General features: G+C 43.9%; 1 protein-coding gene across 1 annotated transcript in view; it reads right to left on the bottom strand.

Moving 5' to 3' along the window:
• Positions 1-10,573: 10,573 nt before the first annotated feature.
• Positions 10,574-24,516, bottom strand: part of HSPA4 (heat shock protein family A (Hsp70) member 4) — a 52,165-nt gene continuing 38,222 nt past the window's right edge. The window contains exons 13-19 of the mRNA XM_083181965.1: positions 24,425-24,511; positions 23,665-23,817; positions 16,878-17,003; positions 15,228-15,335; positions 14,293-14,412; positions 12,605-12,766; positions 10,574-12,037 (exon numbers count right to left, since the gene is read on the bottom strand). Of these exons, the coding sequence (XP_083038091.1) occupies positions 11,837-12,037; positions 12,605-12,766; positions 14,293-14,412; positions 15,228-15,335; positions 16,878-17,003; positions 23,665-23,817; positions 24,425-24,511 (957 nt within the window). The 3' untranslated portion in view covers positions 10,574-11,836. The remainder of the gene's footprint in view (positions 12,038-12,604; positions 12,767-14,292; positions 14,413-15,227; positions 15,336-16,877; positions 17,004-23,664; positions 23,818-24,424; positions 24,512-24,516) is intronic.

Raw genomic sequence — 24,516 nt, 5'->3', positions numbered from 1 at the left:
ACGTTAGTTGATAAATCATGATGTTGATTGATTATTGTGTGCTTTATGATTATTTGTTATTCTAATTTATTTCATTCTTATGTTAATTACACAGTTATTACCTTTAATTCAGTTGTCCTTAATGTGTCAGATATGCATGATATGGATGAATGATATTGGATGCTCACAGCCACTCCACTATCAACGTGAACCCGAAGCGTGGCGAGCGCAGCGAGCCCGCGAGGGGCGGCGGTACGCGTCCTACGACCTTTTCATGCCCTACTATCCACTAGGGCGTGGAGTGAGAATATAATAGTGTGGCGAGCGCAGCGAGCCACCGAGCCCGAAGCGTGGCGAGCGCAGCGAGCCCCGCGAGGGGACACGGATACCTTCACAGGTAAGCGCGTCCCTTCGCGGGCTTCACAGGTGTCCATGTCGCCATGGACACCTGTGAAGCCCGCGAAGGGACGCGCTTACCTGTGAAGGTATCTGGCTGCGCTCGCCACGCTTCGGGCTCGGTGGCTCGCTGCGCTCGCCACACTATTATATTCTCACTCCACGCCCTAGTGGATAGTAGGGCATGAAAAGGTCGTAGGACGCGTACCGCCGCCCCTCGCGGGCTCGCTGCGCTCGCCACGCTTCGGGTTCACGTTGATAGTGGAGTGGCGTTAACAATGGGGATGGGACTGACATTGTGTCACTTTTTGGGACACTTTCTTGGGGGTTTTACACTGCAAAAATCGGGTGGTATCGCATCGCATCGCATGCCATGTGGTTAACATGCGATGCGACGTGATCACTTTACATAGTACCCGATGTAAAATCGGGTTCGGGTGGTCATCTCGTCGCGTCGCATCGCATGCCATTTGGTTAACATACGATGCCATGCGATGCGACGCGATGCGTATACGACCAAAAATCGGGCGCCCAGATAACTCACAAGTACCCTATTCTCCCTCTATGGGGGTCATGGACCCCCATGAGGGAGAATAGCCAGTGGCCGTCGGGAACCCGCGCGTCGCTATTTTAACAGTCGGAATCCGAACATCGGGTAAAGAACTGTCGGGACCCCATCCGGTACCCTCTGTACCTGTTTTATGGGTGTGTCCATGCTTTTTTTTTTTAATTCAGTATTTCTTTATTGAAAAAGATTTTTTCTTTTTTTTCCCATTAAAATTTACATATATAACATTTACAATATATAAAACATTGGACACTTTACAAACAACTTCATAGATATAGTATTCCAGCACATTTTTTACATATATACTTTCTTTCTGAAAATTCATCACAAATTGACACTTTTTATTTAATTTGTATCTAGGCATATCTATTACTTGTCTGCTTGCAATTACCCCCCCGGCCCCCCCCCCCCTCCCTCCCTAGTCCCTTGGGCTTTTTACAATTTATATTATAGAATAGCGAATTATTGGCAATGTTAGTCCTTAAATCTACACCGTGTCTGATCCTTTTTTTTTTTTTAATTATATTAAAGTGCAATAGTATTTCGATTTCAACCATTTATCCCACTTCTTCAAAAATTTACTCAGCTTATCCTTATTATTAAAGTGCATATGTTTTTCGTGTATAATAGTGTCATTCACCAATTTAATCCATTCTGCTTTTTTCGGGCAATCATTTGCCATCCATTTCCTTGCCATTAAAACCTTGACAAGTGTAATCAAACATTCAATCATATCTCCCTCCATCCCTCTTAAGTGGTTCATTTTTATACCCAAAATACATAGCCTACAGTCTATATCCTGTTCCCTACAGCCTATTTCCTTTAATATATCTATTACCTCCTTCCAAAGTTTTTTTATTGCGTTGCATTGCCAAATCATATGAAAAAACGTTCCAGGGCTGTTCTTACATTTAGGGCATACGGCACTCCTGTTCCCGTCATAGAGGTTAATTTGAACTGGAGTGACGTATGCCCGATGAGTAATGAAGTACTGAATTTGTTGAAATTTTATGGACTTGGTAGCTCGATTAAGTGATGATATTGCTTGGGCCCATTCCATATCGGTGAATCTACCCATATCTTGCTCCCATTTAGATCTAATATTTTCTATCTGTGGGACTGGTAAAGCGGTGATAAATATTTTATACAGCTCGGCTATTTTTACTTTCCTCTCCCTGCTTAATAATTTTTTAATTGGTGAATCCTGAATAATTATTTCCTTGGTTCCTAGGGCTTCTTTCAATCTATTTCTTAATTGTATATATCGAAAATTATATTCCTGGGGGATATTATATTCCCTTTGAAGCTGGGCAAAGCTTTTTAAATTACCTTCATGGTATATCTGATCAATATTCTTTATGCCTACTTTTTCCCAGGTTTCCTTGGTCTCGATCATATTGGCCATATTATTTTTATCCTTGTTATTAATTCTACTAACCCATATTGGGCTTTCTGGGTCTATCCATTCGTAGCCCAAGAGTTTATGGACTGCAATCCAGGTCTTAAAGATCAAACACATAATCATGTTTGCTGGTTTCATTTTATCACATACTAATAAAAGCTGTTTTGGATCTATGTTTCCATAGGATTGTAAGACCATATTTTTACTGTGTCCCTCCATTTGGCCATTTATCCATCCCTGGAGTTGGGAAATTTGAGATGCCATATAATATAACCGGAAATTTGGAAGACTTAAACCCCCAAGTTGTTTTGTTTTTGTAAGGGTAGTTAATCCTAATCTGGCCCTTTTTTTCCCCCATATAAATGACGTGGTTATAGTGTCTATTTGTCCGAATATTTTCCCTGGAATATGGCAAGGAGTATTCTGGAGAATATACAATAGTTTCGGTAATACCGTCATTTTCACTAGATTAACTTTCCCTGTTACCGTTAATGGTAGTTTTTGCCATGCCCGAGCTTTTTCCCGATACCACTTAATCCCAGGTATCAAATTATTATTGATATAATCCTTGGGGTTATTAGAGATCGTTACTCCCAAGTATTCCACCTGGTCAGTCCATTTAAGCTCCTTATTTATTACTTGGTGAATGGCTAAGCCTTTTTTTGGTATTATATTTGATTTTTCCCAATTAATCACTAAACCTGAGTACTGCCCATGTTTTTCAATCGTTTGGAGTAATATTGGTAGCGCGCGAGTGCGATGCCCGGCAAATATCATCATATCATCGGCATACAGAGAGATAATCTCCTTTTTATCTAAACCCTCTGACTCGGGAACTTCCCTCCTGTCTATTTCTCTAATTTTACAAGCAAGGGGCTCTAGGGCCAGGTTGAACAGGATCGGGGACAGTGGACACCCCTGACGAGTCCCCCGGCTTAATCCAAACGGTTCCGTGGTGTAGCCGTTCACCACGACCCTAGCCATTGGGGATTGATATAACATTTTGATCCATCCAATGATTTTTGGTCCAAATCCGAATCTGCCCAACACGGCCCATAGGTACTCCCACTCGACGCAGTCAAAGGCTTTGGCTGCGTCGAGTGTGACCACCCGATCCATCTCCGATTGGGGTGCCTCCAGTTGGACATTTGTGAAGAAGCGGCGGATGTTAATTGCCGTGCTTCTCCCCTTTCGGAATCCCACTTGATCCTCGTCTAGGAGCTGATCAACTGCTCCCTCAATTCTTTTTGCTATAATTTTTGCCAATATTTTGGCATCCATATTTATAAGAGAAATTGGCCTATATGATTCTGTCCGTCGTGGGTCCTTTCCTTCCTTGTGTATCACCACAATTAGTGCCTCCCCCATAGAGTTTGGCAAACTACCAGCTTCCAAACATTTCCCAAATGTCTGCAATAATATAGGGGCACACACATCAATATAATTCTTATACAATTCAGCCGGTAGACCATCGCTACCCGCCGCTTTACTCCCTGGCAACGCTTGAATCGCCTCCTTGATTTCATTCAACTGTATATCACCCTCGAGCGCCACCATATCCTCCATTTCTACCTTGGGTATTGGAATATCCTCCAGGTAGTGACTTATTTCCTCTGCATTTCTCTTAATACGGGAAGAATATAATTCTTCGTAATATTGGGAAAAAGCCCGGGCAATACCTCGTGTATCCTCTATTAGGGCCCCCTGTTTATCAATTATGTTACTTATATTATTTTTTTTTTGAGGTAATTCACTGTTGATCAGGTAAGACATATATCTACCGGCCCTATCTCCATGGAAATATCTATATTTTGAGCTAAACTGGGCTTGTTTTATAGCGTTTTCTTGGCTTTCCCGAACCCAAGCTGATTTGGCTGCCCACCATGTCGATTTATCTATTTCAGACTTACTCTGCCAGTATTTTATTTCTAACTTTTTACTTTCTAGTTCTAAAGTATTATTTTTTTCCCTGGTCAGTTTTTTTATTTGGGCGATTTGTTTAATCAAGGCTCCTCTCATCACCGCTTTTCCCGTATCCCATACTATACTCATTTCGGCAGAATCCATATTTCTCTGAAAGTACTCTAACCATTCTGTACCAAGATCAACATCCGGGCCCATTTGCAGCAGCCAATTAGGGTGGCATTTCCAGAGTCTATTCCCTACTTCTACGTTATCCGCTAATTGCAGCATGATTGGTGAGTGATCTGAAATCCCACGTGGGAAAGGCAATGTCGATCCGGGATAGTGCCTCGTGGGATTGTGAATAGCATGAATATGCAATCTCGTCCCCATGCTTCTCTCGCCATATGTCCAACCAGCCTATATTTTCCATAAAATTATGCAACCCTTTATTATTTCCCTTTCCAGATCTCGAATTTTTTGACCAGCGATCAATTGTGGGATTCATAACATTGTTTAGATCTCCTACACAAAGCAATTCTTTATTTATAGATTTGGAGGCAAATGCAACCGCTTTTATCAATATTTCATATTGAAACGGAGGGGGGATATAGATTGCCAAAATACATATTGACTTATGCTTTATATTTCCCTGCAGGAACACATACCTTCCATATGCGTCAATATCTTGCCTGACGCAATGGAAGGGTGTGTTCCTGTGGAACAATACTGAAACCCCTCGTGAATCATTTGTGAAACATGAGTGATAGGACTGTCCAATCCATGTCCTTTTTAACATACCAACTCTTTGGTGTGTGAGATGTGTTTCTGCTAAACAAATAATTTGTGCACTATATTTCTTAACCTGATTCATAACAATAGATCTTTTCAGTTTATCATTTAAACCCCGCGTGTTCCAATATATCAATTTAACCATAACTAACTAAGTATTTTCTCTAAAACTCTTAAATATTGTGTTCTATTCAAAAAGTTCATACCGGTGTATCCAATACCTCTATTCGTTATTTTCCGTAAATTGCCCATCTTCTTCCCCCCCTCCCTGTATGCCATCACCCCAATAGCACACTTAAATCCCCCTATCCCTCCCCCGCCAGCCCCCCGCCCCCCAGCACTCTCCCCTTCCCCCCTCCCCCCTCCCCCCCCCCTCCCCAAACCCTCCCAGATAGGGCGTATTTACCACCATAACCTCATTGATGACTAGCTGGTTCCCATGAAGCGGCTTTCTGCTTAATTTTCCTTTACATTGACTGATATAGCATGTGGACATCATTAGCCGCCAATTTTCTTTTGGTAGACCACCTAGTATCTCATATTTATCTAGTTACGAAGACCTTTCCCTATCTTATATTATTTCTGATTTTTTTTTTTTTTTTTTTTTTTCCTTATTCCCCCAGTCCCCCCCCTATACCTAAATCACGTAGCTGATATATACATTCCCGGACCCCCAGACTTATAAAGACCAAGTCCTCATAATAAAAAACAGTGTCCACATAATTTCAAGATGAAATACTATTTCCTTCGGCCATCCAGCCAGCTTGACACTTCTTCTGGGGTAATGAAGAATTTACTTATACCGTCCACAATGACTCTCATCTTTGCCGGGTACAACATGGCATACTGTAATTCTTGCTCACGGAGCCTTTTTTTAACATTTATGAATTTTTGCCTCTCCTTCTGTACCTCCTTTGCAAAGTCAGGAAAGAACATGATGTTGGATCCATGGATCTCTATTGGGTTTTTTCCCCGGGCAAGCCGTAGAATAACATCCCTATCGCGAAAGTTAAGAATCTTTGCGATCATGGCCCTGGGAGGAGCACCTGGGGGACCTGGTCGTAAGGGGATTCTATGGGCCCGTTCAACACAGAACACATTGGAGAAGGCCTATTTTCCAAATTGAGTAGTTAACCAATTCTCTAACCATTTTTGCGGGTCTACACCTTCAGTTTTCTCAGGGATCCCAACAATTCTTATATTGTTTCTACGAGCCCGACCTTCAACTTCTGTCAGCTGGCTCTGTAGACCTTTTATTATATGCATGTTATTGTTGAGTTGTGTCTCCATCTTAATTTGTCTGTCCTCTATTGTTGAGATCCTCTTTTCGGTCTCCTCCACCCTGAGTTGGATCTTTTGTAGATCCTGTCTAATCAGGCCAATCTCTGCCTGTGTTTGGGAGATTTTTTCCCCAATTCTGGTCTCACTTCCCATTATTGCCTCTAATAACTGTTGTAGGGTAGGTTCTCCAGATGTTTCTACCTGATTACCCATAGCCGAGGTGTTTGGGGATAAGGATTCCCGCGTCTCCTTGTTTCTAGTTTGGGCACTCGTTCCGCTGGCAAAGCGTGCCAGCTTTGCAGCTGCTGTCGTCTGCGTTGTTTTCCCCATATTTTAATTTGGCAGGTGATTGATTAATTAGGTGAAAACACTTGTGAGGCTGCTAGAGAATCGATTATGCGGCTTATAATGCACACGCCACACCTGTAAACGTGGGAATTTACTAACGGCGCTCTGTCCAGGTATCCCCCCCCTCCTGGGGTACAATCACCAATATCTCCAGGTCTTAGCCTAACACTCCTCTCTGCTCTGGGGCTATACTAAATTCCCTCCGGGCTGGGAGTGAGCGTTTTTCGCACAGTTCCACGTTCAGAGTGAGAGCAAAAAGAGGGTTTCAGCACAGAGCTAGTCTATTGGGTACAGTTCCTTTCATGCTGCCATTTTATATATTATTATGAAGGCAAAAATAGTGCTCCGCTGCGTTTGCAGCTACTCACGTGCCCCCCGGGCTCTTGCTGCTGCTGCGTGTTTCTCTTGTGCCCGCTTGTAGCCTCGTGCTTGTCGGCGTCTGGAGCGAGCCCTACGGCGGGTGTATAGCCTCAGCGCTAGCCGGTATGGCGTGGCGCAGGCTCCAGCTCCTTCCCTTCCTCGGTTCCCAGCCTCCCGTCCTGCTGCCGATTGATGTCTTCGCCTGGTATAGGGGGGGGGGGGGGGGGGGGGGGGGGTGGAGGGACTTAGGGTATCAGGTCACCGTTCCTGCTTGTAGTCGTTCTTGGCTTGCTGCATGCCGCGTCTGCTGTTCCTCGCTCGGCTTGATTTAAGAGAAGGTGCATCTATTGTGAAGTGCCGGGTGAACGCACTGTCTCAGCTGGGCTCAAATAATAGCGCCGTCGCAGCATTCAGCAGTCTCGGCTGGTCTCAGGCAGTAGAGCCGTAACAGCATTCAGCGGTAGTCACGGCCTCCATCTCACACGCTCCCCGCCGCCTCTTGCTCACCAGCGTGTTACGTCATCACGTCTGAGGTCACGCCCCCGGGGTGTGTCCATGCTTACATGCCTGTTGATGTAAGATATTTCTACAGAACATTAGTAACCATATATTTTGGGAAGTTTTGCATATATGAACACAAACATTGCTGTTTTCAACCATATATTCACTGATATTTATTTTAAATCTCTCAGCACAGTATACAATGCAATCCAAATGCAATTTGACATTGTGTGAATAGAGTTTAATCACTGTGGGACTTCAGGGTGGAAGAAGTCCCACAGTGACTAAATGCATTGGTAGTATCCTCTAACAAGCAACGCTAAACACAGATGTCCTGGTCCACTGAACATTCGGCGGTGCTATAAGGCTGGTCCCGGTCTCTCCTGATGGATCGGTGTTGTCATGGATGCAGATTCTACTAGTGGCAAGCAGATTGCAGTTATGTACAAAGCTCACATACATTGAAGTTAAGTAAAATAACTTTAAAACCTATGTTCATTTTGTGCTCCCTCCTTTTCTGCATATACCAATTGTGACATACAGATTAAAGAACAGATTTAATTGGGTGACTGTGCACAGTTGGACTACCAATACAAAATAAAAGGCATTTACCTTTAAATAAAAAAGAAATGAGCAGAAATGCTTACCGTAAACCCCCCCCCATCCACTACTGTGACATCTCCAAGGGGAGAAGTTGCAGTCAATCTCCCTTTGAGGTCCTTTTGCAGGCAATATGTCACGCTATCCCATTCCATCCTTGGCGTAGCACAGAAAATCTCTGATCCAATGCGCACAAGACCGTGTATCGGATCAGAATCCGAGGTTATGCCTTTAGTCACTCATTAGTAGGAGCAGCATGCTATGGATGAGTGCACACAAGCAAAGAGGACCATGCATGTGAAGCTCCCCTGAAGAAGGTCCCCCTGTCAAGACAGCAGGAACCTCCAGTGGACTGAGAGAGCCGGTCTGCCTCTAAACCCAGCTCTGGGTGAACCGAACAAAAAAAGTATGTGCATGCAGTACTTTTTGTACTACATCGCATCGAATTCAAACTGCACGCTGTTTTAGCGTATCGCAGGGGTCCTCAAACTATTTGCTCTGGGATAACATCAGATGATAAATAATTACGGGACCCCAGCAAGTGACTGCAGAAGGTCATCACAACATATACATGGCAGCATTGTGGAGGTACAATATGATGTAAGGAGTATAAAATAAGACAATTCAACAGGTTTTTCAGACTCCTTGAATCACCGACGTAGATTAGAAAAAAAGTCATCAGCCTGATGGTCAGCAACATGGAGTCACGACCCCATACTGAGGTCAGGACCCAGTTTGAGAACCACTGGCGTATTGCATGCAATTTGAACTAGATGCGACGAAGTACAAATGCATACAAAACATACTGTATGTGGGCACCTTGGGATAGATATATCAAGCTACAGAAAGTGATAAAATGGAGTGATAAACCACCAGCCAATCAGCTCCTACCTGTCATGTTACAGGAAGGGTTTGAAAAGTGACAGGTAGGTGCCACTTGATAAAATGTAGAGTGATAAACAACCAGCCACTTTTTGAAGCTTGATACATATAGCCCGTTGAGAGGCGACCGTTGAACTAACCAATGAGCCAAGAATAATATCTAGTTCAATCACCTCCAAAAAGCGTTCATGTTAGTAATCATAATACAGAGGGGGTTATGGAGTATTAAACAATAGGGAAAACAATTATTGCAAAAAAAGGTATCACTTATACTGAAAGGGATCGCTATACTGGTATGCAATTGGCATTCCAATACAGGTAAAAAGAATCCTCTCACAATGCTTGGTCAGGAATCCAGATGATCAGCTTTATGAAGGTTAATACGTTGGGGTTAGGTAGGGTAGAGGAGGATATGGATGGGCTGCATATTGGGTGCCCATGCTACTTGTGGTCATCTTCTAGTCCACACTGTAATAAGTGGCTTTCCAGCTGTTGATGAACTACACATCCCAGTATGCCTTGCCTTAGTTTTGCTTTTTGGCAATGCTGAAACTGATGAGTCATGCTGGGATGTGTAGTTCATCAACAGCTGGAGGGCCGCTTATTGCCAACCCCTGGGTTAGGGTCCCGGGGGAGAGGATATGAGGTTATGCTGCGGGAAAGCAGGTTTAGGCAGGTAAGGGTTACAGTACTTACCATCTGGGTGTCGGGGCTCTGCACCGGCATCCCAATAACACCTCACTAGAATGTTAATTTACGTTAATAATTTTTGGAGGAGGGCATTATGAACAATATGCAGCTGTAAACAGGATGCTCTGTTTAATATAGTGTCCAGTAACACACTAGCATGTGTGAGTGCAACTGGGTGGGAGCATGTAAATGCACAATACTAGGTGTCTGCAGATGGATTTCATCACAACTGTCTTGCGCAGAAAGTGTACAGCACTTGGCTGATCGCCCATACAAGCAGTATGATGTGTGCTATATCGCTGACACAATATGCATTAAAGCCGTTCAGACATATTGCTGGTACTCACTGGCTGACAGTAGCTCTAGAAGATCAACCATTCAACTGAACGTCCAGGTTTAAGTAGAACCATGCTTGACCACTTTATTAGTATCTCAGTCAACTTGATTAACCAGCTGTGCTAAGTCAGCCACTAGCACCGCTTTGCGGAACACTTTGACCATAAACAAAACTCAAGCAACCCTGCAATAGCCTCATGGCATCCCAGGGTGCCTAACAGTTTGGGAACCACTGCTATAAGGTTTAATCCCTGGTTTGCAAGTGTCCAGTCTAAAAATGATCAAATTAGCCTTAGGGAGCCCATACACGCTGCGATGCGTGCTTTGAGGTGCGCGCTCCTGCAGCACCTCATCGCACAGTACAAAACGTATGTGCTTACACATAGTTTTCATTACATTGCAACGCATGCAATGCGATGTGATGCGTGCTAGTTAAGCACGGAACGCACGCCCGTATCGGGACGTGTATGGGCGGCATTAGGGCTATGCAATACCACACAGCCAACTTTGTTATAAATAATAATAAAAGCACAACATTTTGCAACCCAGCAAGTTTATTTTCAGACAAGATCGCTGTAGGTGTTAAGAGTTACAGTTATAACAATAATAAAAAAAAAAAATTGACAAAGATGACTTCTCTATGGGATCTGAACTTTTACCCAACATAAACATTATGCCAAATGTTGCACAAAAGTAATCTGGTCGGCCCAAAATACCCATGTGCAGCATCCTTAACACAAGATTCATGTGATTAGAAGAGAATCCAGTTTTCCTCTGGGACCAATATGGTTACTAGAAACGTATGCCACAAAACAAATACTATTTACTTGTCCCATGTTTAAAATAACATGAAGGATGATTGACAAACAAGCTGCATTGCAATGGGTGCAAGCGATTTTACCTGTACCCGTCAAGTGATGATCTTTATCAATATCAAGCCCCAGCCATTTTCTTGGAGAGATGGGGGGCATTAACGCACATGGTTCTTAGAATCCCAACAGTACTACAAAGGATGGTTCTTGGCTTTGTGTGGGATTCGGCACTTACCCAAATGGATTTACCTTCTGTAAAAGCTCACTCTTCTGTTACGGTGTAATACAAATTGTTACCACGGTGGATTCATCAGAGCTGCATCATGGACAGAATAGCACATTGTCTGTAACATAAACTAGGCTATAGATTTACATGGATCTATGGAAAATATAACACTCCATGGAACAAGCCATCTCCAGTTCTTAGCAGCTAGCGCTGGGTTTTAATACTCCTATGTCTTGCTAGCCCCATTAAGCAACCAGGCTTCCATGCAAGAGGCTAAGATTACTGCCATTAACTAGCTGTCAACGAGGAGGAAATGTAGCATACAGAAAGAGATGCAAACCAAGACAACGGCGTCTGTTCAGGAACATAAAAGCGGATCATAGGGCTGTTGCTTTTGTTGCCATAGAATTTTGAACAAGAAATTCAGCCATTCGGAAACCTTGAAGACTACTAAAAAGTTAGAGACCTGGTGTAACTCCAGACAGAAACCTATTGGATAATGTGCAAGTTACAGCCATAGCTAAAACTGTAGTAACAAGGACTGACTAAAACATACAAATAGAAAAAAAAAAATCAGAACATTGTCAAAACACGAAGGTCAAAAGGTGTAGAAAACAAAATGCAGTAAAATATAGGGTTGACTAAGAAACTACAAGAAATTTGCAGTCATCACTTTTCTCTGATCGGTAGGTCTGAGCCATATGTAGGTAACAACTTAAAGCTTTGTTATACTGTTTGATAATAGAAATCAATTCTGGAATTTACTCAATGTCCATTTCTGGAAGCTTCTTTTCTGCTTCAGAAGTGCCTGTGTTTGGGCTTTGTTCTGCAGCCTGCGGCCCCTGGCCATTTGTGTTATTTTCTACTGGTCCGTTCTGCTCCCCTGCTTGCTGCTCCTCTTTTGGTGGTTCCACCTTCGGTTTCGGCTTGGAGACAATTGGGTTGCATGTGCTCGTCAATTCCTTGAAGAAAGAAAAAAAAATTAAAAATTTAAAAAGAAGTTCCAATATACCAAGGAAATTATTTAGTTGTAGGGAGAGCCTTCAGCTCCTTACAAGTGTTTTACCCAGACCCATATTGAATCTAAAAAATAAAGATAAAATCCATCAATAAAATGCTACCTACATCACCCCTCTATGAGGTGAAGTGCCACCAGTGACCACTAGAGGCCACATGATGGAGGAATACATAGGAGCAGAAGAACTTCATATTATAGAGTTTGGCTATCTTACATTTAGTTACCTGAAAACTGATAAATTATATAAAATAAATCAATTTTAATGAACTCATTCTTTAGAATTAATTCACAGAAGGTTGCTTTATTTAACCACTGTAAGAACAGATATAAATACTATGCAAACCACATATTAATACAGGATGTAGATGAGAAGTCGCCTTAAAGCATGCTACTACTGATTTAACATGACACTTCTTAAATAAACATTATGAGGTGCCCCCAACATCAGACTTTACCAGTTAAAGGATTGTTCGTATCAGACTCCATTGGACCACACCAACAACTCACTCACTTTTGTTTTTGCAAGGATATCCTTTGTTTTTACAACAGGATCTACAGTTAGATTTTGCTTCATTTGTAGATTCATTTTGTTATTCATCCATTCCATAGCTTCATTTATGCTCTTTTCAACTTTCTCCATGTCCGCAGCATCCAAATGGTCATACGCTTCTTCCTACAAGAAAAAAAAAAAAAAAAAAGTCATCACCACACAGAACACTTCTACTGAACACTTTCCAGGGGGACCCTACCCTGACCAAGGAAACAATGTGAATAGTCTATGCCTGGGGTAGCCAACCCTAGGTCCTCGAGAGCTACCAACAGTGCATGTTTTGCAGGTCTCCTCACAGAATCACTAATGAGCTAATTAGCTCCATCTGTGGATCTTTTAAAATGTGTCATTGATTAATGAGTGCAGCTGTGCAGCAGCTAGGTTGTCTGGAAAATGTGAACTGTTGGTAGCTCTCGAGGGCTAGGGTTGGCTACCACTGGTCTATGCCATTAACGAGAATGTAGTCACATGGAAAGGGCTGCCGATTACCCACCACAATGGAACGGTCCACTCTATAGACTTCACATTTACCAAGGCAGTCACGCATATTTAAAGTTATATTTCTTTAAATTGGTTCCATAAGACCCTCAAAAGTGAACCATGACTCCTTTCTAGCCTGTATACTATACAGTGATTAGCATGTTAATATATTCCTTACAGAAAAGTCATAATTTACAACATCCTTGCTTCATCTTACATATGGCTCTATTACTACAGCCCAGAGTACAGTAGAGCATTTTTGATGTAAATACTAAAAACACCATTCTGTTTCAGAAACATTCATGAGACATGGGTGGGGTTTAACCCTTTGCTTGGCATTTTTCAAACCTATTTTGTCAAATTCACTTGGCACTCAAACATTTTTAATCATAATAACCTCTAAGGTTTACCTTACATAGGAAATCTAGAAATTAAAAAAAATAGAGTAGTGTCAAAAAAGATTATGCCAAATGTGAGGAACGCTGGCATATTTAGTAGCAGATATTTTGCACAGCTCTCAGATTTTGGAACTCACCAAGGGTTAAAATCAGTGTCTAGGGGTCAGAGAACGAGTCACAACAGGCACCTCCCCACTATACAGGAACATCTTCCTAGGGGCTATACTTTGCTACTCCAGAATGATATGGGTTAGGGGACTCAGACATAGCCCTAAGCATCCAAATCAAGATATCCCAATAGTCCAGCGTACACAGAACATAATGATAAAGACCTGCTGTACACACTTATGCATCAAAATACCTCCCTTATTCAATAAGTGGCAGATGGAGACAAGACCGTACAGGGCTACTCTGCATTACATTCCTCCTCACTTAAAATTAAGGTGGCCAATACCAGGATCGGTGGGATCCCGGTATTTGGCCCTAAACACACTGGGATTTGAGCTTCCAATCCAATGATTGGCCTGCACAGATCTAATCCCGCCTAGATGCTGCTCCTGACAAAGGAGCTCTGCGTCTGTGTGCAGCATGACATGATGTCAGAGGTCATGATGTGGCAACATGGAAACCTACATAAAATGTGGGAGTTCTTCCAAAAGCAAAAACAGAGCCATGACCTTCCTCCAACTGACCCATATTGCTTTAAACACTGTATACACATATTGCACCTTCATTTTAATAAACTGTAGTTAAAAATAAATAAATGAATACCTTATTTTTAAAGGCATGAATAACTTTCATGTACAGCTGAATTTGTTTTCCAAGCTCATCAAAGGCCTTCGGTCTCTCCACAAACTCTTGGTAACGCATTTGTATAGGCTGACCCAAATTCTGGAAAAGAATTAGTCATGTTATATTTCAGACCCATCATAGACCGGGCTAATGTGCTCATGATAACTCTTCAAATACACCTATGGCCAAAAGCTTTGAGAATGACAGAAGTATTGGTTTTCAAAGTTTGCGGCTTCATTGTTTTTAGAACTTTTTGGGAGATGTTACTATGGTATACTGAAGTACTATCACAAGCATTTCATAAGTGTCAAAGGCTTTGCATAAACTTAATGTAATTGTCAATAAAACAAGTCAAATTGCAGAGGTCTTGAAAAAGAATGTTCAACCCTGCAATCAACCCTGGCATGCTGTCAATCAACATCTGGACCATATACTGGGGCAGATGTATTAAGCCTTAACAAGAGATAAATGCAAGGGTGATAGAGAGATAAACGTCCAGCCAATCAGCTCCTTACTGACTTTTTCAAACACAGCCTGTAACATGGCAGGTCGGATGTGATGGGCTGGATGTTTATCTCTCCTCATCACCCTTGCATTTATATCTTGTTAAGGCTTAATACATCTGCCCCATTAACTGATGGCCGCCCATTCCACATCCTCACCGGTGTTAAAAGACTCACTGACATGTCAGCTGGTCATTTTGTGGCAGTGCTGTTATGCAGTGGAGATTGTTTTTTGGGATGAAGTTCATTGTCACAGCAAAGAGGGTCTTCGCAATCAATAAATAAATAAAAATAAATGTGTTGTCAGTCTCGAAACCTTTGACCATGGCTGTGCACAGGTTCGGATTCAGGCATATCTAGTAAGGAAAACATTTCTCAGAATTTCTGAGCAATCCATTTCAAATAACCTACCTTTAGGTCTGTTATTTTGTCTATATAAACTTGTTTTGGCTGATCCTCTCCATCTTCATACAACCAGTTCTCAGTGTCCTCAAGTTTTAGAATAAAGCTGTTCCGATCCTTTGGAAGAAATGTATTAATTATATGCACGGCAGATAATGGCCAAGTTATGCTTTAGGATAGACATCAGTGCACACTGACACTTTGGGTGAAGTTACACTGAGGCTGCTCCAGTCTGTCTTCCACCTTACAGGGAGAATCATGCCACTTAAGAGGATCTAAATTTTTGGATACCAATCTACAATTGACATATCGATCTTAAGCTAAATAGAGTCATTCACTTTAAAATGTATGACCATTACGGATCAAGTAAATAAAGACCCCGATGAACACTGCTTTGAAGAAACGCTTAGGGTTTGGAATCGCTATTTACATTGCTTGATCAGTCAAAACTGGCAATTAGCTATATATATATGCTTGGCAGAATCCTTTACTGTATATTTTAATCTACAAATTCCATGAATAATTGGTTTTATATTATGAGGTCTTTCTTTCTGTACAGCCCGACATAGGGCTTAAACCGTAATCTAGGCAAGAGGACTGTATAAGCGTACTCCCTCTCTAAAATGTTCCTATTCCTCCTCCACTAACACTGGGGATCTATAGAGGAGCAGTTATTTAACGCTTAGCAAGGTTCTATCTTTTGAGAGACAGATACGCACACAGGGTTACCACACAACAAATGCAAATGGTACTTATGTAATATCTGGGCTCCCGTTTTTCTTATGAGACTGCGTCCCCTCGCCACGCTTCGGGCACGGTGGCTCGCCACACTATATAAAATCAACTCCATGCGTAGCTGGATAGTAGGGGTATGAAAAAATGGGGTGCATTTAACATGGGAGCCCAGATAATACATAAGTACCGCAAATTGCTTAGAGTTCTTGCAAAGTACCTGTTTCTTATACAATATACAACCTTGCCTGATGCAATTTCAAGCATTCCACAAGCTTCAGGGCTCCCTCTAACATGGGCGTATTCAATGTGGCCCACGTGGGGGTTAAATTGTGGGGGATCACCGAAAACAAGTGATCCTTGCCGTTTAACACCTATGCCAGTGCTGACCCTATTTTGCGTTCCGGGGTGAATTCACGCTGTCAGAGGACAGCGAAGATTCACCCAAACAGCGTGGCTCGCGGGTAATACAGGGAGCCCGCTGCATTTAGTCGCGAGCCTCGCTGTTTTAGCGGCCACACGCGCAGTTTCCCCATCGCTCCAAAAACCTAGCAAGGGGGAAACTGCGTGTGATGGGGGTCAGTTGACTACAGACCTTGCAAGCTGTGACAGCAAGCAGTCAACAACACTGCTCGCTGTCACAGCTCGCAAAAATCATTGAATACACCCCTATGGTATGGTAACCCAGTACTCTGGTAAAGGGGAGCAGAGTGGCCTTACTCAGGTATTGCAATTTTTTTCCTCTTACACCATTACAATTTCACTAAACTTCTGAATCATTTCTACCTTATACCACAGGAATAACAGGTTGCCATGTTTTATTTCTTCCAGCTAAAGGACAATATGTCATGAAGACCCACCTGACCATACGTACAAAACCAACTTTAATGTAAATAAAAGTGTGAATGGTAAAAGCGGCCCACTTACATCTTCATTGACAAACTTCTCATAAACGCAGCTCAGTTTGTCTCTCATCTCGTACACATATTCTTCCACAGCATTCTTGGCATCATTCCGCTCCTTCTCAAGTTTATCCTGCATAATCATCTTTCCCTGCGGGGGAAAAAAAAAAAAAAAAAGGTTAGTCTCCATGGATAGGTAAAAAATTGTTGCAGATGACCTAAAGACAGTTCAGCAAAATCAGGATATCTAAACCAAAAAGTTAGATAACAGATTAAACTTAGCGAGAGTGTGCACAGAAGCCTTGCTCCACAGATATGTCAGGGCGAACTGCCCAAGACGTACCTTTGGCTTTAATCGAATGAGCCCTTAGAAAAAAATGGAACTAGGAAATTTGAAGACACATAAGCCTGTTTGTTGACTCAATGAGCCAAGCCAACATCAATGCATCCACAAGTAAAAAACAAACAAAAAACTCAATGCGGTGCAACAATGTACGATAAGTAGATCTTTTAAGGCCTGAACAATGTCCAACAAAGCCAGTGACTATACATCCTGCAAAGACAGAACTGAGTAAAGGCCAGCAGAATAATATCTTTGTTGAGATGGAATGTAGACACCACCTTAGACAAAAAGGATGTCTTTGACATCAAACCATGCAGTTGGAATGAATGAAAAAAAAAATGAGTAAATTATGTATTGCAAGACAAGGCAGCCAGTTCAGAAACCTGCCGAGCAGATGCAACTGCTAAGACAAATAAATAGCTTTAACGTTAGAAAACAGAAGGACCAAACTTCAAATCTCAAAGAGGGATAGGAGGCACATATGATGACTTAAGAAAAACAGCAAATGGTACTTGTTTCCTAGCACGGCCACAACGATCATAATTGCATTCATCGGGGGTAAAATCAGGACCATCGCGGGCATCGCATGCGCAAAAAAAATCGGGTGCGATGGGCCAGACGCGATGACCCCATAGAGAACAATGTTAAATGCCTCAATTTACCCGCGATGACCACGATTTCCCATAGGAAACAATGTGAAATGGCTCAATTTACCCAAATTATCATAGGAACAAATGGTAAATGGGCCAAAAACACCCCTGAACATTGAAATGTCCCCCCAAAAGTAGTTTACGCCACCACGTGATCAACGTGAACCCGAAGCGTGGCGAGCGCAGCGAGCCCGCGAGGGGCGGCGGTACGCGTTCTCCGACCTTTTCATACCCCTACTATCCACTACGGCGTGGAGCGAGAATAGAATAGTGTGGCGAGCGCAGCGAGCCACGCGAGGGGACGCAGATACCTGTGAAGGTATCCGCGGGGCTCGCCACACTATTCTATTCTCACTCCACGCCCTAGTGGATAGTGGGGGTATGAAAAGGTCGGAGGACGCGTACCGCCGCCCCTCGCAGACTCGCTGCGCTCGCCACGCTTCGGGTTCACGTTCATTGCGGGGTGGCGTGAACTACTTTTGGGGGGACATTTCACTGGTCAGGGGTTTTTTTTGGGCTTTCTGGCCCATTTACCATTGTTCCCTATGATGATTTGGGTAAATTGACCCATTTAACATTGTTTCCTATAAGAAATCGGGGTCATCGCGGGTAAATTGAGGCATTTAACATTGTTCCCTATGGGGCCATCGCGGGTGGACAATTTAAGCATTTTTAGGCGCACACGACGCGACCAACCCGATTTTTCACTCTTTTCAATGCATTTCAATGGAAAAATCGGGGGCATCGCGTCGGTCGCGTCGCAGGCCACTAAAATTACCCCCGATGGCCAAGATTTGTGGCCGTGCTAGGAAACAAGTACCCAGCAAATATCCAGGTGGTTAGCCAACCATCCCTGAAAACGGGAACAAAAAAGGCAGAACCTGTCCCATTGAGAGAGAAAAGACAGAAACCCTTCAACAAACCGTCTTGGAGAAAGGCTTATAAAAAACAAAAAACGGGAGACTAAATACCTCAGCCGAGAATCTCTTGCACCAGGCAAATGTACAAAAGCCAAATCCAGCAGTGAGTTTGGTTAGTGGCTTCCATACATGAAGCATCGTAGTTACAACTGAAGAGGACAAAACTTTTGAAATTAAGAGCCAGACACAGAAAACCCTTATTTAAAAAGATCAATATGGTGGCTGGAGCTCAGAAACACCAGATGAGCATAGCACAATGTGGACCAGAACTCCCATTCTTAAAACAACCTAAGCCTCCCGAGCAGCTGGGATTACAGGCATACACCAGGGCCTGGGCTCAGTACACAGGAGGGGACAAATTGCAGAGCCATACAAGATTGCACACAGGGAACACAACAAAACAAGGGTCACAGCCCAGTGCTGCCAAGGCAGGCTGTGGGTGCCCTTACATCCTCAGATTCCTGTGACACAGTGACCAAAGTGGTTTAGGGTGTCTCCCCCAGAAGGACAGTGGAGGGACTACATACATATATAGCATTAGACCAGATCCTATCCAGCTGACTACATTGGTTGTGTTTAACCAAAAATGTGTCCTTGTAGAGGAGACTAGGATACAGCAGTACCATGCTGATTACTTTGAATATCTGTGTGCAACTCCCTTTATATGAAGTGCAATGGAGCTCAGTGGAGGGGGGGGGGGGGGGGGGAGGATATACAGATGCAAGCTCAGTCTCAGATATACAAGTACCAAATTAATCAGCAGTTGCCTGGCATCTCCAAGTAGCATTTTAGGAGGGGGGGGGGGGGGGGGCTTTTTGCCAAAACTGCAAACCTGTGATATAGCTCAATGAAATTGCTAAAAGTCAATATTTGACTAGTTTCCATTCCAGGTAAAAAACATTATGCAAGACCCCCTCCTCCTCCCTGGGTTTGTTAAAAAACAAACATTGATTTTTCTTATCAGTATCAAGGTTTTAGTTTTCAGGGTACAACAAAAGGCAGCCACTGTGAAATCTTCCATCTCTCAACTCCAGGCCCCCATACACTATGCGATTTTGGACCGATTCCACGTTATTTGAGCACTTCGGCCCAAAAATCGCATGTGTTTGACATTTGATCCGATCCCTGGTCCCGTGCGCATCGGACCGGATCAGGAGGTCGGACGTGCAGCATGTACGATCACGTCCGACCTCCTGCAGTGGGCGGGCAGCGGCGGCTCTTAAATGAGTGGCCGGGGGGGGAGGGGGTGTCCAGCCACGGCGGTGATCATCAGCTTTCTGTCACTGGGTGGGGGTAATCAGATCAGGGCTGGGGCGGGCGGCGGTGACCTGATCATCAGTGTCCACTGTCCAGCGCCGTAGCAGGCGGGCAACAGCGGCAATTACAACTTTAAAATAACATGTAAAATGACTGCCCAGCTAATGATTGGCTGAGTTCGAGCACTCTCAGCCAATCAGTGGCCTCCCTCCACCACCACTGATTGGCTGAGAGTGCTCGAACTCAGCCAATCAAAAGCCGGAGAGTCATTTGACACATTTTAAAAGATGTAATAGCCACCGCTGCAGCACTGATCTGATTACGGCTGCGGACGCACTGCTTCCTCCTCAGCCGGCCACTCATTTGAGAGCCGCCGCCTGCCCCCACTGCGCCTCACCACCCTGCAGCTCCCCGATATTTTCTTTATCACATGTAAAAAATGGCACATCAAGTCCTAAATTGTATGTGAGCCTCCTGGGGAGCTGCTGGGCAGCTAGTCGGAGGATTGGGTCCGACTTGTCCTCAGGACAAGTCGGCCTAATGTATGTGGGCCTTTAGAGTAATGGAACAGAATGGGCAACTAGATTTAAATAAGGATTGGCTTCTCATTTGTGCTTCCTGTCTGATGCAGGGTCAGAGGTCAGCAGCCCAATGACCCAACAAATTAAGAGGCATGTTTCTACCCCTTGATGCAACACAGAATATAACTAATAAATACTGCCACAGCTCTCATCTGCCACTCATTATAGATAGTACAAAGTAAAAATTGTATAAATACAATAGGGACTGCCTCCAATACACTCCTATAGGCACTTTGGCTAGGGTGTAGAGGGTGAGCAACTTCCCCCCCCGGCCCGGCGCTGCCAGTGGGGGGCAGATGGCTTTGCATAGTGTAGCGCTATGCAAAGCTGTCCTCAAAGCCACTCATCTGTTGGTATTACCAGCAGATGAGCGGCTTTCCCGGCGATGATGCGGGAACGCGCAGCAGTGCTCACCACCGGGGCCATACACACTGGGCAGCTTTGAGCTGAAAGTCACCCAGTGTGTATGGGCCTTTAGACCCATTAAACATTGTTATACTCTATGCCAGTGGTTCCCAAACTGTGTGCCGTGGCTCCCAGGGGTGCCGCGGAGCACTTGCAGGGGTGCCCTGGATTGGTGGTCCAGGACAAATTCAAATTATATATATGGTCAAAGTAATAAGGAAAATCGGTACTCTTTACTTAGTTGGGCGCCCGTCGCGGTCATCGCGGGTACATTTATGTCTGGCCGCGACGCGACCGACGCGATGCCCGCGATTTGCCATTGAAACCCATGTTAAATATGGAAATCGTGTCGGTCGCGTCGCGGCCGGCCATAAATGTACCCGCGATGCTCCCGATTTACCATAGGAATCAATGTTAAAAGGCGCGATGGACCAGATTTTACTGTTAAATGGCTCAATGGACCCGATTTGGCCATAGGAATCAATGTTAAATGGGCCACAGAGCCCATTAACCCTTAAATGTCCCCCCCAATTTATAACGCCACCCCGAAGCGTGGCGAGCGCAGCGAGCCCGCGAGGGGCGGCGGTACGCGTCCTCCGACCTTTTCATGCCCTACTATCCACTAGGGCGTGGAGTGTGAATATAACAGTGTGGCGAGCGCAGCGAGCCACCGAGCCCGAAGCGTGGCGAGCGCAGCGAGGGGACGCGGATACCTTCACAGTTATACGCGTCCCCTCGCGGGCTTCACAGGTGTCCGTGGCGACGCCGACACCTGTGAAGCCCGCGAGGGGACGCGTCTACCTGTGAAGGTATCCGCGTGCGCTCGCCACGCTTCGGGCTCGGTGGCTCGCTGCGCTCGCCACACTATTCTATTCTCACTCCACGCCCTAGTGGATAGTAGGGCATGAAAAGGTCGGAGGACGCGTACCGCCGACCCTCGCGGGCTCGCTGCGCTCGCCACGCTTCGGGTTGGCGTGGATCGTGGGGTGGCGTTAAAAATTGGGGGGGGGGGACATTTAAGGGTTAATGGGCTCGGTGGCCCATTTAACATTGATTCCTATGGCCAAATCGGGTCCATTGAGCCATTTAACAGTAAAATCGCGGTCAATCAGCCTTTTTAACATTGTTCCCTATGGGAAAATCGCGGTCATCGCGGTCATCCCGATTTACCCGCGATGACAGCGATTTTTACCCCCGACGCCCGCGATTTCAATCGCTGGCGCCCTTCTAGGTAAAGAGTACCGGAAAATCAGTACTTGTGACTGCCAATTATAACATGTGGATAAACAGAAGTGAATCATGTTCCTCATTACTCACATAACTGGACCTAAAGAGGACATATAAGCGCAACTTATTTAATTTAATATTTTTTTCTGAAGTTTTTGGTATCTAATTTTTTGCCTAGGGGTGTCATGAAAAAAAATCTGATACTCTAGGGTGCCATGATCCAAAAAAGTTTGGGAACCACTGCTCTATGCCCATTACATATTCGGTCATAATGACAATTACACACTATGGCACACACCAATTCCTCTTGCACATTATACCATTAGGCCCACTGCACATGATGGCATACTGTACAACATAATACCCATTATGCATGATGGCACACACTGAAAGGTTTCAGCGGCATGTGATAAGGGCGCACAGTACCACACACAAAAAAGGCAGGTTGCATTTTGAGGTTTTAAAAACAGATAGTGTGCGGCACCCTGCAGAAGATGCTTAGAGGGAACACTAACACCTAAAAAGAGGGTTGCAGTAACTTAATTTTAATCAGGGACAATTTTGATTTACACAGGTTAATTAGCTGACTAAAACCATGTGGAATGCAGACTTGCAGTCAGTCACAGTAGCAGCAAAAGTTTTTTATGGTTTTTAACATTATAATTTTACCTCTTATCTATGTATCTATCATAGCTGCTGCTTCTTCTTATCAATGTAACATTTTAACCTCTCCTGAGTGCAATGCCTTTGGGCGTATGGCTTATGCTGGCCTGTGCTGTGGACTTGAACGTGAAGTATCCAAAACATGAGATCATCTGGTCAGTTAGTGGGCCCATATTTTCAGACAAAATTTTGGGGGTGCGGCAAGGCAGCGAGGACCCGGGGCGCATCTCGTGCGCACGAGTCCCCTTACGGGGGATGGAGACTCTTCCGCCATCCCCTGCAAAGATGTCTCCCGCTCCATCTGTAGCTTGGTGTGGAAAAAAAAACGCTTCAGGGAGACTGACAGGGTTAGGGGGTGGGGGTGTGTGGCAAGGCAGAGAGGACTCGGGGCGACCGTCGGTGAGACTATGGGGACCCGGGGGGGGGGAAGCCCTGTTGTAAGGGGATGTGCGCGCATCTCGTGGGCATGCGTCCCCTTATGGGGGATCGCGGCTCTTCCGCCATCCCCTGCAAAGATGTCTCCCGTAGCGGTGTGAAAAAAAAAATAAAATAATTTAAAAAAAAGATTGCTGCATCATCGTGGAACTTCATATTCAAATGCAATTCCGGATATCTCCTAGCCTAGAGGCCTCACAATCTCTGTATAACATAATTGGGGGGAAAAAAAAGACAAGAGCAAGAATCCACTGATCTGTACACAGCATAACAAGAATCTCCCCCTATCTCATTATTGCAACTATCACACCCAATAAAAGAGACTACAAACCTCATTTTCAACAAATAAGTTCAGCGTATCCCTTCCTATCTGCCAAGGAGGATAGTGATCAATGGGAAGGTCAACTGTGCTGGTCTTTACTTTAGCCTTCTTGGCTTGAGGAGGCTGATCAGTTTTCTTCTCTTTAGGTGCGGTTTGTGAAGTCTAGAAAAAGCGGAAAAAAACAGAAGCAGATAAAATGAAAATGTCTTACGTTAAAAAACACTTAGTGTGGAGATCGATCAGCTGTGAAAAAAGAGGCTAAGTAGCAACCAATCAGCATCTATCAGGTTATAGAATATCCTAGATAGATGCTAGGACAGTTTAAACAAGGGCCAACGTTACCCAAAGTTACCCACAACAATTGTATCTCTATTTCCACTGCTTGCTACATCTCCCCAACACAGAGGTGGAACCCTAATACAGGGGATAACCCCACCAACAGTGAGCAAAAAAAAAAAAAATTTATATATATAAATATTATGTATCAGGGCTTTATAGTACCACAAATAATGTTGCTGTACCAAATGATAAAGGATAATAGAACTTGGTTTCTAGAATATTGTGCATAAAGCACTATAAGCAGTTACCAAAAAAGTACCAGTTCCATTAAGTGTTGCATTATTATCATGAGAACAGCATTCTTTATAGAATCAAACGTGTTTCTTTAAATACATTTTTAAGGAAAGGTCCATTACTTATTATGATGAGTGTTACCTACATAAAACATCAACACATAAATACACTATATTTAATACAGTAAACACCGCACCTCCATTTCATCAGGATTAGCTTTGCTTTCGGCTTGCGCTGGCTGGGTTTCTTCTTGCTTAGGCTCCTCTTGATCAACTTGCATTTTCTGGT

The sequence above is a fragment of the Crinia signifera genome, chromosome 4 (assembly GCF_055691185.1).
Source record: "Crinia signifera chromosome 4, ASM5569118v1, whole genome shotgun sequence".
NCBI lineage: Eukaryota > Metazoa > Chordata > Amphibia > Anura > Myobatrachidae > Crinia > Crinia signifera.
Note: the sequence above shows the minus strand (reverse complement) of the source record. Positions and strands in the feature narration are given on the sequence as shown.